Genomic DNA, 16,365 nt, shown 5'->3' with positions numbered 1-16,365 from the left:
AATGGCATCTTCTTTAGTGCTATTGATACTAAATTGAAACTAAGTGGATAGAGCAGGTAGTCTTGCCAAGATTGTAAATTTGATTATCCCCAGAGTAAGGGTTTTGACCCCAGGTTGGGGGCCAAAATTATTATACAGTATTTATGTGTCAAGTGTAAATATTGTATAAAATCTAACTGCATGCTTAGGAATAGCAGAAAAGGATGTACAAAAAATGGTGAATTTCACAACCCAGGAACTATGACTTTAGGATGGGTCCAAATAGTCACATCTTTTGATGTTTTAATGTTAATACGCCTATTATTTAACGCCTTTCACCAGTGTATGCACTTTTGAGGGCAGTGAAGTTTTAAGAACACATCTTGTTTTATATTGTTGCTGAACATTAGAATTTAGCTTAGATATTCAGAACAGGAAATTTTTTCAAGATTTCATAGCCCTTGAGAGTAGTGATAATTTTTCACTCGTATTGAGGTGACCGATAAGGCATGTGGGCCTTTTGTTTGGAACATGAAACGGAGCAATACCCAGATTACAAAATCTCGTTCAGTATTGATGCAAAACATCCAAATGTAAACCATTTTCAATTAAGTGTCAAGTTGTAGAAAATTTTTAATGAATCGTAATTCGAGAAGCCATAACTTTCATATTGAAACTTACTGGCGACAACACCATGGGAATCATTTCCACAGTTTGATGTTTATAGCCTTATCAATGCTTTGACCTTGAGTCCAGTTTTAATAATTCTTTGAACTTGAGTCCAGCTTTAATAATTCTTTGACCTTGAGTCCAGCGTTAATAATTCTTTGACCTCGAGAAAGAAAAACAAAACCACGTATCTTCCTCAATAAGTGTGTGCCAAGTTTTATTATCCTAGCTTTGTTCGTACCCGCGGTCCTTTCCACAAGGATACGAATGCGTAATACAATGTAACTATGGTAGTTGAATAAACTATTCTGCACAGGGTTTCATTATAATAGTACTGTTTCTATCATGTTTTCATGCCTTCGGGAGTGCCTATGTACGTTTAGTAAACTTGACTGAAGGAAAGTCCACCAGTGATATCATTGAAGATATTGGAAGTATTTATATGTGTTACGCCTTCAAAGACGATACACTTCCTCTACTCAATGGGAACACGTGTATTTGATTAGCCTAGCCTTACCGCAAGGTGTCGACAGTCGGACACACTACCTTACCATCATACGACCCGCTAGGCTTCCCGCAAGGTGTCGACAGACGGACACCCTGCCTTACCATCATACGACTCGCTAGCCTTCCCGCAAGATGTCGACAGACGGACACCCTGTGCCTTACCATCATACGACTCGCTAGCCTTCCCGCAAGGTGTCGACAGACGGACACCCTGCCTTACCATCATACGACCCGCTAGCCTTCCTGCAAGATGTTGACAGACGGACACCCTGTGCCTTACCATCATACGACCCGCTAGCCTTCCCACAAGATGTCGACAGACGGACACCCTGTGCCTTACCATCATACGACCCGCAAGATGTCGACAGACGGACACACTGTGCCTTCCCATCATACGACCCGGGTATCGAGGGTGTATCAACAGGCGCCAGTTTAAATGTTATTAAACTTATCCGACTTTCTACTTAGAACAGCAGGTGAACAAAAAATACATCCTCAATGGTAGATCTACAGTTCACCCTGCAATGGTAGATGTACAGTTCACCCTTGGTTTCATATTTAAACATATTTTGGGGTCTTCAACCTCCTTTCCATGGACGAAGAGATGCAAACTTGAGTTGCCCACTCCCTCTTTGGATCCACCTCTGATCTTTGTTGTATAGTTTTTTTTTTATTTTCCTAAGTTAGGCCATTCTAAGTTTTTATTTATGTAGCGTCCACCCGAGAATCAAAATCCTATCTTTCTATCAGGGAAATAACAAATCGGTAGGGAAAACCCACATTCTTTAATGTAATAATAGGCTTATCAGCAATTGAGCATTTTCTCCTTAAATAACTTTTGATCATGATCAACCAATGCACTTTTTTCCTAGTGTGAGGGCCGAGTAGTTAGAACATCGCGCTCAAAATCACACGGCCTCTCACCTCTGGTCGGCACGGGTTTGAATCCCGCTCGCGTCGGTAAGTGAGAAAGTTTCCCAGTTTACTTTCGGAAGGTCGGTGGTCTCTTCCTAGGTACGTTGTATCTGGGTTCTCTCTTTCACCATTAAAAACCGGGCACCACCAGATAACTGAATAACGAGGAGAAGAACTCGTAAGTTATTTGAACTTGTTTCTGATCCTTTTGTATATCATGTATGTACAATAAAATATGTTCAAAACAAAACAACTGAATAATTGTTGAGTGTGGCGGAAAACATCGATCAATCCAAAGGAAGTTGAAGTACATGCATCTTATTGTGGTGTTTAAAATAGTTCTGTCCTATTGTATGCGCTCTTTGTTATATGAAACACCAGAGAGAGAACGCAGGCTAGTAGACCTTGCCTGAGATTAGGGATAAGAAACAGGCACACAGGTCTTTTGTAATTTTTCGACCAATAATGAAAAACAAAAACCAACTAAACTTTCTGCTTGTAAAGTTTTAGTGATGAAGTCTTTTTAAATGCTGGATACCACACTGAGATGCATATTTCAAACTTTTTCATGAAGTTCACTCTGACCCTAAATAATTTTGAGGGGAAAAAATCACACTTGCTTGTTCAATTTTTGTATACAATGTAATTTCTTGAATCAGATACCCTGAATAATGCAGGGTTGCTTTGAATGTATCAATGAAATCAACTACAAACAATGACCAGCCCATCTCCACCCCCAAGTCTGTAGATGCAGTAACGGAGGGATATGGAAAACACAATATGTATGTGTTTGATTTTAAATCGATTGGTGCTTTAAACAGAGACGGACAGGTGCACTCCTTTCACTGGCCTGTAAAAGCTGTTCGTCTGTTCTAGTGTAACTTTCTGAGCATACCTATCGAGGTTGGTTTGATTAGAATGGATTAACAATCAATTTGAATCAAACCAACCTCAAACTTCATCCGATGGGGATCCGGGTTAGAATAGGTCCTCGGAACCGCAAAAACGGAGGCCCCATGTCACAGCAGGTGTGGCACGATAAAGACCCCTCCCTACTTGAAGGCCGTAAACGATGAGAATAGACCCAAATATTACAGCCCTTCACCGGCAATAAGGGAAAAATAATTCAAGCGGGACGTTAACAATATACAACTAGCCAACTAAATGAACAGCTGCATTGAATGCGGTTTTCATACTACTGCCCCTCCACTGTACTTGTCATATATCTACTTAAAAAATGTAGGTAGTTATTATAATTTCAAATCACATCGTATATACATAAGAGAGAGAGAGAGAGTAAACACAATGTGTAGTCTAGTGTTTCTACAAATTTGATCCTGATCAAAATTAGACACAAAACACAGAACTCTATCAAATAGTATTTTAATTTACATAATTTCTGGTGAATGTGGGGTTCCTCATTGACAATATCTTCGTAGTCTTTGGTGATTAGGTCTTCCAACAGTTTGTTGGAATTCCCATTGGCACAAATTCTGCTCCTTTCTGAGCTGACATTTTTTTAATATTCTTATGAAGTGAAGTTTATTCCAAAGCTTCTACATAAGAAGGAAAAAAATCTCTTCAACTCGACATTTAGATATATCAACGACGTTTTATCTACTTACAATAATAATTTTCATTCATATGTCCAATCGATATATCCCTGTGAACTCGAGATAAAAGACACCACAGAGTCCTCCACATCTGCTTCACACTTGGATATTTCATTGAAAATGAACATTAACGGCAATCTAACAACTCAACTGTATGACAAACAAGATGACATCAGCTTCTGCATCGTTAAAATTCTATATTTATGTAGCAGTATCCATTATCACCTGCATATGGTGTTTATATATCTCAACTGATTCGATACGCATGTGCAAGAGCTTTTCTGCATTTAATCAGTTTTTAAATCGAGGCAGGCTACTGACAAACAAGTTGATGTTACAGGGGTTTCAACAGTCTCGTTTAAAGTCAGCATTTCGCAAATTCTATGGTCGTTATAACGATCTAATTTGCCAATACAACCTGCCATTGGGTCAACTTCTATCTGACGTGTTTCATACCGAATGTTAGGTCGTTCTTGGCACACTGATTGTGACTACGGATTACTCCGTTTACCTGATCAAGACATAGGGCTAACGGCGGGTGTCACTGGTCAACAGGGGATGCTTACTCCTCCTAGAGACCTGTTCCAGGGGTCAACGTTTCCCAACTCTTTATTATGTATTCCTTATAGGAGTTATGATATTGATCACTGATCGTTATTTCCACTGCGAATATCAATGACACATGTATGTGGATATTGACATGAACTTGAAGAGTAATTATTTAATACGCTTTTTTTTTTTTTTTTTTTTTTTTTTTTTTTTAACATCAATTGATAAAAAAGAAGAAGACGCAGTTAAAGTGTTAATCTTTCCATCTGTTATTGCATTGTGTGATTAAGAGAGTGATTATTGCATTGTGTGATTAAGAGAGTGATTATTGCATTGTGTGATTGAGAGAGTGATTATTGCATTGTGTGATTGAGAGAGTGATTATTGCATTGTGTTATTGAGAGAGTGATTATTGCATTGTGTGATTGAGAGAGTGATTATTGCATTGTGTGATTGAGAGAGTGATTATTGCATTGTGTTATTGAGAGAGTGATTATTGCATTGTGTGATTGAGAGAGTGATTATTGCATTGTGTGATTGAGAGAGTGATTATTGCATTGTGTGATTGAGAGAGTGATTATTGCATTGTGTGATTAAGAGAGTGATTATTGCATTGTGTGATTAAGAGAGTGGTTTTATGTTACGGAGGTGACAATTACGGCCCATGGACTTGGTTGATATAAAAAAAAATTCATTTTTATGCTAAAAAATTTGAATTTGTTTTTATACCAGATAATTACTTTATTTGTAGTAATAGATATCCGAAAACGACGCCTTATGCACGACCGCTTTGATACACTCCCATAAACCCTTTACATATGTGTAATAAAATGAATCACTGAATTATCGACACCAGAATTTATTGAGCTCTGCGTTCAGCACGTACTTGGTACGGAATCTGAACTGTTTCAGGGTGTAGTCATTGTTGTAGTATCCAACACGTCTTCAGTTTTTGCAGCTTCGGTACGATTGAAATCCTGGCCGCTGTGAAGACTGCTGGATGTTTGGTTCGAATTATTATTGACTGTTTCGTTCCCAAAGCCTGGTGAATTATCCAGGCCCCCTCCATCTTTAGTCAAATTGTTGTTCTCAGTTTCATTGCCATGGAGACTGGTTTCATTGCCAGCTGATGATAACAACAAGGATTTGTTGACGTTGTTAAATTCATATCATAAATCACTTTCTATTCGTGAGAAAGATATCTACGCGTAATTTTGCGAGACTATCGTTTAGCGAAAATTTAGTTCTCGTGAAAAAAACTCATACGCATAGAAAACTTTTAAGCAATGGATATTTTATGATTCGCGAACGTTATGTCTCGTGAATATAAATACATCATTGTTCCATGCGAAAATTGGATTTCGCGAAATAAAAGTGATCTACAGTTTACGTTTTGCAATGAATTATTGCGCCTGTCATAAAATAATATATTAATATTTTAACAAGTTTGAAAGCATAGTAATTTGTTTCAACAATATCATTCAAATATTCTATATACAATTTATAGATTTCGATCTGATTAGCTTTTTCAACAGGTGCATGGAGTACATTGTAAGTATAAAATCTAAAAAAATTCCAATTTGGAATACAAACCATTTCCTTGACATGGACTAGTATTGCATGGCGTAGTGTGTGATAAAACTGATGTCCCAGAACAATGCCGTCCACCATGTTGCGGTTTGGGGTTGTTGCATTCTCTGTATCTATATCTGGTTTGGGAACCGCCCCCACAAGTCTTTGTACATGGACCAAAAGTGCCCCAGGAACCGTAACTGCTCCAGCCTCCGTTTACTGTTCATAAAATACGGCGTATCTAATCATCAACAATGTGGGAAATACCTATACATTGTATGTGCAAGGGAAATTGATTAGAATTAGACGTGTTACGTAGAGTACGGTGCAATTCCACTCTCCTAATATAGTTCCTAGTCAGACGTACATTCATATTCCTAAGTGTTCACACCCACTTGCAAAAATAAAAATACGAAAATAAAACAAAAAGCATGACATTTCCATTGAGGTGGAAAAATCATGTGACATTTCGTATCGAGGAGAGAACGTCGCGTGTCCTTTCTCTACGGCTTTTCAGCGTTTACAGATATAACAAGCAAATTAAACAGCAATGTATGCATTTTCTTAAAGTGTGCAATTTCCACTACAATTTTTTAAAGCATAAGAATCATTGCAAATTATCTGAGCAAAATATGAATTTCACGTCCTCCGGAATCCACCCGCCATCAGGGCTTCGCCATAACTTGCTGCTTATTCAGGGAGTTCCCATCGTATCCGATCTAACTACGCCTCCGTCTATCGTTCACTCCGACACAAGTATCGTATTGTAGAGGAACGGAATTACACGTTAAAATCAGGTTCATGCACGAGATTTAGCTTAAGGAGGAATAACACCAGAGAAATCTGATATGGATGAAAAGTGGAGGATATAAATAATAATAATTTGAAACTGAAAAGTTTGAAATTTATCTTATTTTGTTAAAAATGCATTTTCAGTAGAAAGTAATATAAAAAAAATGAAACCTCTTGCTGGAATTGAACCCACGACCTACAGATCAATAATCTACACGTTAACACATATTTAACTATACATATGTACTGTGCACGTGTTGCTGATATTTATATTTTCCTTCAAGTTTCAAGTCAGCCATTATGGCGATGTGGTTATCCTCCTTAAGGTTTTCCTAAAGATGTAATCGTTCATTGAACATTCATTTGACAAATTCTTTACATTTTTATAATGCCGTACGCGTCAATCTGCTTTGAACAGTGAGCAACAATTGGGTAGTAACGGCGGTAGCGTACCCGAACAGTATTATAACAGCGGTAGCGTACCTGAACAGTATTGTAACGGCGGTAGCGTACCTGGACAGTATTGTAACGGCGGTAGCGTACCTGAACAGTATTGTAACGGCGGTAGCGTACCTAAACAGTATTGTAACGGCGGTAGCGTACCTGAACAGTATTATAACAGCGGTAGCGTACCTGAACAGTATTGTAACGGCGGTAGCGTACCCGAACAGTATTATAACAGCGGTAGCGTACCTGAACAGTTTTGTAACGGCGGTAGCGTACCTGAACAGTATTGTAACGGCGGTAGCGTACCTGAACAGTATTGTAACGGCGGTAGCGTACCTGAACAGTATTGTAACGGCGGTAGCGTACCCGAACAGTATTGTAACGGCGGTAGCGTACCTGAACAGTATTAAAACGGCGTTAGCGTACCTGAACAGTATTGTAACGGCGGTAGCGTACCTGAACAGTATTGCACTATCGCACACTTCTCACTCACTCGCTTCGAATTACGACCACGACACGCCTTTCCGCCATGTTTAGGAGTTGGGTTGTTGCAGTAACGCTTTCTGGTCTTGGTTCGTGTTCCCTCTCCGCAGCTCGTACTACACTCCCCCCATTTACTCCAAGACTGCCATGTACCCCAGCTACCATTCACTGTAAAACAGTGTATATATGATAAAAGGGAGAAAAAATACAAATGTTGTTTAAGAAGAGGCCTTTTAACGGTCTGACCACACCCTGGAACCAAAATCCCTATCCATGGGATAATGAAATTTACAATTTTAGCAAAGGGCTACCTGCTCCCTCTAAATATTAATTTAGTTTTAATTTAGTATGAATAGCATGAATGAAGATGCTATTTAAAAAAAACAACTTTTTAAACATAAACATTAAATGCCAATTATAACCTTATCTTGGAGTGAGAACCTCTACCCTGAAGATCATGAAATTTACATCTACCCGTTTTACTAGTGCATAATCAATTCAAATTAACCCAAGGATAACTGCTAAATCTATGCTGACTCTGATAGGTACATTCACTGAATCTTTTCTCCTATCCACAATAAATTCATATTTGTTGCAAACAAGTTCGATCCAGTTTCTAGTAACATGTGCGCGAAATCATTACCAAATATGGAGCGTCGTCAATATCAAGGGGTGTACTAGCTGTCCCGTTTAACGAAATGAATGGATCAACCATACGACATGTTAGCACTTGAATCTAGTTTATATTTTTTGAATAAACATTAAAAAATAGATACATGAATAAAAAGAGATGAATGATGAAATGATAACGTGGGTATTGGATTTTTTTTTTTTTTTTTTGCAATGGTTGCTAGTACCTTCATCACTCGTTAAGACATTTTATTGCTTAAGTAAATTCATATCTGTTCCTACTCTCAATCTATGCATCCCACCACCAAACATGCAGATTTACTATTTATGAAAATATTTGTAACAGGGATGAGACTAGTTATGCAGGGTAAAGCTAACGAACAGTGATCAATCTCATAACTTTTATAAGCAATACAAAATAGAAAGTTGGGCAAACACGGACCCCTGGACACACCAGAGGTGGGATCAGGTGCCTAGGAGGAGTAAGCATCCCCTGTTGACCGGTCACACCCGCCGTGAGCCCTACATCTTGATCAGGTAAAGGGAGTTATCTCCAGTAAATATCAATGTGCCAAGAACGACCTAACAATCTGTATGGAACACGTCAGACAGTTCATACCTACCAGGACAAGGTTGAACGTTACATTTCTCACTGGCACTCCTGTTATACGATCCTGGGCAGGATTTACCGCCGTTTTTGGGTGTTGGGTTGTTACAGTAACGAATGGCATACCGCAGACGAATTCCTCCCCCGCAATCTCGACTGCATGCCTCCCACGTACTCCACGGGTGCCAGGAATTCCAACCGCCATTCACTGCATATCAATCGTGGTGAAACAGTAGAACCTTCTTAATATGATGTTTTATTTTATCACAGTAAGTGGGTGGTCATCATAGTAAACATTCCATATACTATCTAATGTGACAGGAAGGGAGAAAATACAACGAACCGGACCAGGATCCGAACCCGGGGCAAAATACAACGAACCGGACCAGGACTCGAACCCGGGGCAAAATACAACGAACCGGATCAGGATCCGAACCCGGGGCAAAATACAACGAACCGGACCAGGACTCGAACCCGGGGCAAAATACAACGAACCGGATCAGGATCCGAACCCGGGGCAAAATACAACGAACCGGACCAGGACTCGAACCCGGGGCAAAATACAACGAACCGGATCAGGATCCGAACCCGGGGCAAAATACAACGAACCGGACCAGGACTCGAACCCGGGGCAAAATACAACGAACCGGATCAGGATCCGAACCCGGGGCAAAATACAACGAACCGGACCAGGACTCGAACCCGGGGCAAAATACAACGAACCGGACCAGGATCCGAACCCGGGGCCCCTAAATATCTGGGTAGGTGCTATACATATATAAGATGGTTAGTAAAGGCGGTATACGTTACAACGATTATCAATCAGGTTTTGGTATTATGTTTGGTCGACCAGAATAAATTATGAATAAAGCATATTATGAATTCTTTGGATATAGCAAATTATATTGTACGTTTAAATAACGAATCAAAATTGTCTGTCCCTAGTACATCGCTATAATCGAGTTTAATTGTAAAGTCTATGACATTATTTCCTGTTAACCCCTCATAGATACAATGTGGAATAATAAGGTCTCTGACAAATCTACTAGAATATAGAATATTAGGGCCCTCTGACAAATCTAGTACAATATAGAATAATAAGGCTCTCTGACAAAACAATATTGTGATCTTGAATTGTTAACTACAAGAACTGCCATACTCAGTTGTATTAGATAGTTTGCATGTCAAAATAGCACATCTTAATGTGTCCAATGAAGATTAAAGTACGCTATTCTTCCCATCATTTAGAATTCTACCCGAGGGAAACGAGAGATCTTTGTTGGACTAAATCCACTAAGAAGTAAGACTATCGGAAGAACAGCGAGAGATTTATGTTGGACTAAATTCACTGAGTAGTAAGACTATGTTGATTTCATTATTTCACCTTTGCAGGATTAAATTCATTTAGAAAACTATGTTATTTTATTGTTTTAACCTTGCAGGATTAAATCCATTAAGGAGACATGTTGATTTCACTGTTTTAAACTTGCAGGATTAAATCCATTAAGGAGACATGCTGATTTCATTGTTTATATCTTTGCAGGATTAAATCCATTAAGAAGATTATGGTGATTTCATTGTTTATATCCTTGCGGAATTAAATCCATTAAGAAGACTATGGTGATTTCATTGTTTTAAGCTTGCAGGATTAAATTCATTAAGAATACCATGTTAATTTCATTGTTTTAAGCTTGCAGGATTAAATTCATTAAGAATACCATGTTAATTTCATTGTTTACCCTTGCAGGATTAAATTCATTAAGAAGACTACGTTGATTTCATTGTTTTAAGCTTGCAGGATTAAATTCATTAAAAAGACTATGGTGATTTCATTGTTCTACACTTGCAGGGTTAAATACATTAAGAATACCATGTTATTTTCATTGTTTTAAGCTTTCAGGATTAAATTCATTAAGAATACCATGTTATTTTCATTGTTTTAAGCTTGCAGGATTAAATTAATTAAGAATACCATGTTAATTTCATTGTTTTAAGCTTGCAGGATTAAATTCATTAAGAAGACTATGGTGATTTCATTGTTCTACACTTGCAGGATTAAATTCATTAAGAATACCATGTTAATTTCATTGTTTACCCTGGCAGGATCTTGTACACGTGGCATAGTTAGCTCGGGATCTGTATCTGTAATGAAGCATTAAATATCATTTATAAAACAAATATTCTCTCTCTCTAAAAATTGTCAATGTTTTTTTTTTTTTTCAAAATGCATAATTTGTTTATTTATGTAAATAAGGTAACTCTTGTGTTATAGATATTGGTTTAAAACTTTCAGAAGAGTTTGATAAAATTGTAAGTATATATTTTTTAATCAAATAATAATTGAATGCATATTCATTGATGTGCAGGTGTTTATGAATTATAGCATACACTTAATAGTAAGTAATGTGAAGCTATTCTTTGTAAAAATAAAATTGTCATTGCTAATTCTATATTATAAACATGTATATGAAAAAGGAAAGATAACTCATGCTACAGCCAAGTAAAAAATAACTACCTACCTCATCAGAATTTGAAATTTTTGGCCCGAGAAACTATTAATTAATTTTTTGGCCTAATAGAAGAAAAACGCTACCTTGATCGTCTACATCTTGCCCAGCCAAACAGTCCACAGGACTCGTAGATGTGGTACTTCTCCTGATGGTAGTTAGTACATCGGTAGTAGTAGATACCATTGTGGATATTGCAGCTCCTACGTGACATACATGAAACTAAGAATCTTCTTTACATTTGGGGGATAATGTAAAGTCAATGTTTATTTACCAATAGGTTCACAAACCAAAAGAAGAAAAACTCATTACCGTTGAAATAAAAAAGAGAACGATTTTCTTTGTTTTCTCTCCTTTTATTTAAGTTTCGATGGTCAGTAATTGTGCAATACTTACATGAATATATCTGTCTAAAATTAGATAATAATTAATTATATAATTAGATATATATTGACAACTAGAAAGTTACCTTTTCTGAATCATGTGTCCCTCATTTTGTCGGAAAAGAACCACAAATGCCGCAAATACCGACAGGGTTATAATGATGCCGGACATCGTAAACGTCGCATGGGACTCCCTGTACTTCCGTTATATAGAATATCTCAAAGCTGTCGCCACCCGAAAAGTAGGTACGTGCACCAGCATTACAACTTAAACACACCATTCACTTCTTTACAACTATACTTTAACGTCGTGACAGGTGCCCCCGAGAGCATTGAGTGGATCGTGAAGAATTTAAAATAATTTATGAGGCAAATTTGAGATGTTAATTTCGGACCTATTTGAGTTTTTTTGTTTTTTTTACTATATCAAGAATGTGTAGCAGTTAATGAAACGCAGAATGTCTTCAGAAACAAAATTGTAACAACTATAAATGATAACAATATACTTTGTTATTATTATCTAGTTTCTATTTTAGCCAAAGGTGAATGATAAACGTTGAATAGTAGGTGATTGTAAAGTACCATTATATATATAACTAGAATTAAGTAAGTATAGATTAGGTTAACTGGTTGAGTCAAAACCCACAATCATTTTTCGGAAATGACCAGATAGTGTGACGCTGTATGTTGTTATGGAATTAAATACAACTGTCGCCATATTTGTATCATATTGTCCAACTGCAAAGAAATCGGATTTACAATTACTTTATAATTCAAATTTGAATTACTAAAGCATTAAAGGGGCATGTATGATGCAACACACATATTCAAAAAAATATTTATAGGTTTATACATTGTAATCATATTGTACAAAAATGTAGCTATTGGTGATAGCAATGTTAGAATTAATTGAAAGGCTCACATATACAAGAGGACAAACAATTATTAATAGTCCATGAAAGTATCCTCTTGATCTTCAACTGAGGGGCAGCCCCCCTCAGAGGGTGGGATTATGACATTCAATGATGATACTCTCTAACATTAGTTAACATCTTTTTGAAAAAATGAAAATGCTTTGTATTGCCAGTAGCAAACAGTATTTTTTCATTTTTAATATTTACAAATTAACTAAGGTATTTCTAATGGTATACTAACATTTGAATATCAGTTGTCGAGTTACGTGAGATATACAGAGCTCATAATTCTTTGTTATGTAAACAAGGCTCTTGCCATGTTTTTGTTTACAAAGATTAAACATTCTAGTAAAAGTTCATTGCCTTTTCAATTTACAACTTAATTCTGAACAACATTAAACAGTTTCTAGTGTTTGTCACACCTCATTTTGTTTTTTAAAAACATGATATTTTCTATTAAGCATTCTATATATAATTTGAAAAAATTCCGATCAAATCGTGTCCAGGCCCCTGATATATTTCAGTAGCAAAAATTCATTTCATAAAACGTACTGTACAAAGAGGAAAGTAGATTGTCAGCAAAACTCCTCTTCAAAGAAAACATTATGCAGCATTGTTCCAACCAAATATTCTAAAGCCACATAAAAACGACAACTACTAGAATATGTAATCTTTGTTATGTTATCTTTATCTAACAAGCCATCCAGTGAACGAGGACCACCCATTTCCCAAAACATAATTACTGGAGACTGAACGGATATTAACAACATCGCCAACTTTAAGTTCCAAAGGAACGACTCCGGTACATGTGGTGTAACCTCGGGTAGCGCCAACCATATCGCAGCCATTACGTTGTCGTGAAGCACCATTCAGCAGAATTTCACTGTCAAAAATGTAACCATGCAGTATTTCTGTGGTCCACGCAAAAACATATAGCCCCTGGATGGGAGCAGTGAAAAATCCAGTACTACTATCATAGGCATTGTGGGAATCGTGATAAACAGTGTCATAGGCGATGTTCTGATGACCGGCCGGCTTTAGGGTCTGCCTGGAGTAGGCCGTGAAATACACAGGGTTAGTGACTACAACAAATAATTTATATTCGTTCATTTTGTATTTCAATTAAGAATAGGTTTATATACATGATTTTGACTACGGAAAGCTCCGTTTACCTGATCAGAATATAGGGCTCACGGCGGGTGTGACCGGTCGACAGGGGATGCTTACTCCTCTTAAGCACCTGATCCCACCTCTGGTGTGTCCAGGGGTCCGTGTTTGACAAACTCTCTGTTTTGTATTGTTTATAGGAATTATGAGATTAATCACTGTTCATTATCTTCACCTCTCATACATCCTGTGTGCCTCCATTACCTTTAGAGACCAAAGATATACCCCCCCCCCCAAAAAAAAATTGATGATTCTCAATTTAATGTATTTCTTGAAAATTTGATCAATTGGAAATTTAATTCTATCCTATTTTGAATATATATAATTTGCAAGATTAATCCATTCCATCATAAACACCTCACCCCACCTCTGCAATACAATGCCAATAAAAAGGGCAAACACGGACCCCTGGAAAAACCAGAGGTGGGATCAGGTGCCTAGGAGTAGTAAGCATCCCCTGTCGAGCGGTCACACACGCCGTGAGCCCTATATCTTGATCAGGATGATTTTCAGGAAAAGACAAATAGATATGATGTTCCATAACATTATACAATATGAAGTGATTCATTACTCACTACTGGGTGCATTTGCTAATTTGGACTCCAGATCAGATATCTTCGAACTCTGTTGATGGACTATCGACTCCAGCTGTTGTAACCTCTGTTCATACAACTGAGGATCATTAAGTAGAATTCCAAAACAGTATCCAAGGCAGTGAAGGAATAGTGTAGAACATAATGTTAGTGTCAACTTCATGTTAAAGCCCTAGGAGATTCGAGACAAGAACAGATGACAAACTGGCTTCTTTCACACATACATTTATCAGTAGTGTTAGGCTATATCATACACGGTTCAAGGTGAGATAAGAAAATATTTCATGCTATGCCGATGTTTAGAGGACAATCGTTATTTGATTATCGATTTGTTTATTTCTGTATCATATATAAATTAATTTTTTTCTCTCAACATAAACTACCTATTTTAAAAATAAAAAAAATTTCATTATCACAAAATTTCCTATTTCTCTATCAAAGTCAAGATTTTACCACTTCAAATCCGATGATTATTTAAACGTGTTGTAACATTATTCTCAGTGGAATTGATTGAATGTATATTGTTTAACGTCCCTCTCGACAATTTTTCACTCATATGGAGACATCACCATTGCAGGTGAAAGGCTGCTAAATTTAGGCCTATGCTCGGCGCTTACGGACTTTGAGCAGGGGGGATCTTTATCGTGCCACAAATGCTTTGACACAGGGTCTCGGTTTTGCGGTTTTATACGAAGGACCACCCCATTTGACCACCTCGTACGACAAGCAAGAGGTACTGAGGACCTAATCTAACCCAGATCTGGAGGGTTGGGGTACTGAGGATCGATTTTAACCCGGATCCCGAGGGGTATTGAGGACCTATCTCAAAGAATAGTTTACAGATTTCACTATCTCACAGAATACTTTACAGATTTCACTATCTCACAGAATTCTTTACAGATTTCACTATCTCACAGAATACTTTACAGATTTCACTGGAGACTGAATAGTTTGCAGATTTCACTGGACACTGAATACTTTACAGATTTCACTGGAGACTGAATACTTTACAGATTTCACTGGAGAGAGAATAGTTTACAGATTTCACTGGAGACAGAATGGTTTACAGATTTCACTATCTTCATGCCCCAACAAAACAGGACCCATAACATAATTAAACTTAAGAAAAAATGTACATAGGAAATACTGTAAACGTATTATATTTGGCGTGTACGATATTTGGCGGAAATCGTTTTTTCAACAAGTTAGCGTAGATTTGATTTAGTGCATTCCTGAATTACTTTAAACATCTAGATTTACGGATGGCATTTAGCGATGTACTTGATTTAGCGGAAGCTGCGTTGCGCCAAAGGCGCTAAATAAAATACACAGCCAAATGTAATACATTTACAGTATTCATTTCATTTAATCCTACATTGATATCACAGACAGGATAGTTTAGATTTATTGTATTAATGGTTCAGCCCCCTAGACTTGTACGTCCTCTGGGCAAATTTGTACAGGGTGATAAATACAAATGTACTAGTAAGAGAAGAAAAACAATATATGCTATAACATTCGCATCAGATGAAAACATCAGGTATGAAAATGTTCACAGTAATTTACTGAAAAATGGGCACTTTAATATGAAACAGATTCCTAATGGTTAGTATCACACAATCAGAATGGACAGTGGAACACGTATGATGTGAAATAGAAATAAAGATGTCATTAAATGGGAAGAGTAAGCATAATCCATGCGATCAGTGGTGGTTGTTTCATCCTTACACGTTATTGATTACCTATATATATATATATATATATATATATATATATATATAAAATAACATATGCAAGGTGAAGATAACGAACACTGATCAAGCTCATAACTCCTATAAACAATACCAAATAGATAGTTGGGCAAACACGGACCCCTGGACACACCAGAGGTGGGATCAGGTGCCTAGGAGGAGTAAACATTACCTGTTGACCAGTCACACCCGCCGTAAGCCCTATATCCTGATCAAGTAAACAGAGTTATCCGCAGTCAAAATCAGTGTGCCAAGAACGGCTGAACAATCGGTATGAAACACGTCAG

The 16,365-nt window shown here is 37.3% G+C and overlaps 1 protein-coding gene across 2 annotated transcripts; it reads right to left on the bottom strand.

Moving 5' to 3' along the window:
• Window positions 1–5,075: 5,075 nt before the first annotated feature.
• Window positions 5,076–16,237, bottom strand: LOC125656317 (coadhesin-like). Of its 2 annotated transcripts, none has more exons than XM_056145215.1 (7): window positions 14,310–16,237; window positions 11,357–13,649; window positions 10,859–10,905; window positions 8,780–8,971; window positions 7,500–7,694; window positions 5,826–6,023; window positions 5,076–5,358 (listed from the first exon to the last, which is right to left on the bottom strand). In XM_056145215.1, exons 2-7 carry the CDS (start codon window positions 11,482–11,484, stop codon window positions 5,141–5,143), a joined length of 978 nt encoding a protein of 325 aa, XP_056001190.1. In that variant the 5' UTR covers window positions 11,485–13,649; window positions 14,310–16,237; the 3' UTR covers window positions 5,076–5,140. The 2 variants fall into 2 exon arrangements, with proteins under 2 accessions (XP_056001190.1, XP_056001189.1); XM_056145214.1 differs by lacking the exon at window positions 14,310–16,237 and having other exon boundaries at window positions 11,357–11,473; window positions 11,740–12,067.
• Between the last annotated feature and the right edge of the window lie 128 nt (window positions 16,238–16,365).

Source organism: Ostrea edulis, chromosome 7 (genome assembly GCF_947568905.1).
Source record: "Ostrea edulis chromosome 7, xbOstEdul1.1, whole genome shotgun sequence".
Classification (NCBI taxonomy): Eukaryota; Metazoa; Mollusca; class Bivalvia; order Ostreida; family Ostreidae; genus Ostrea; species Ostrea edulis.
Note: the sequence above shows the minus strand (reverse complement) of the source record. Positions and strands in the feature narration are given on the sequence as shown.

Coding starts and splice junctions, on each gene's coding strand:
- LOC125656317 (XM_056145214.1), bottom strand. CDS start 11,825: ATGTCCGGCATCATTATAACCCTGTCGGTATTTGCGGCATTTGTGGTT. Junction 11,474..11,739: donor GGACACATGATTCAGAAAAG/GTAACTTTCTAG, acceptor TATGTCACGTAG/GAGCTGCAATATCCACAATG. Junction 5,359..5,825: donor TAGTCCATGTCAAGGAAATG/GTTTGTATTCCA, acceptor TGTTATCATCAG/CTGGCAATGAAACCAGTCTC.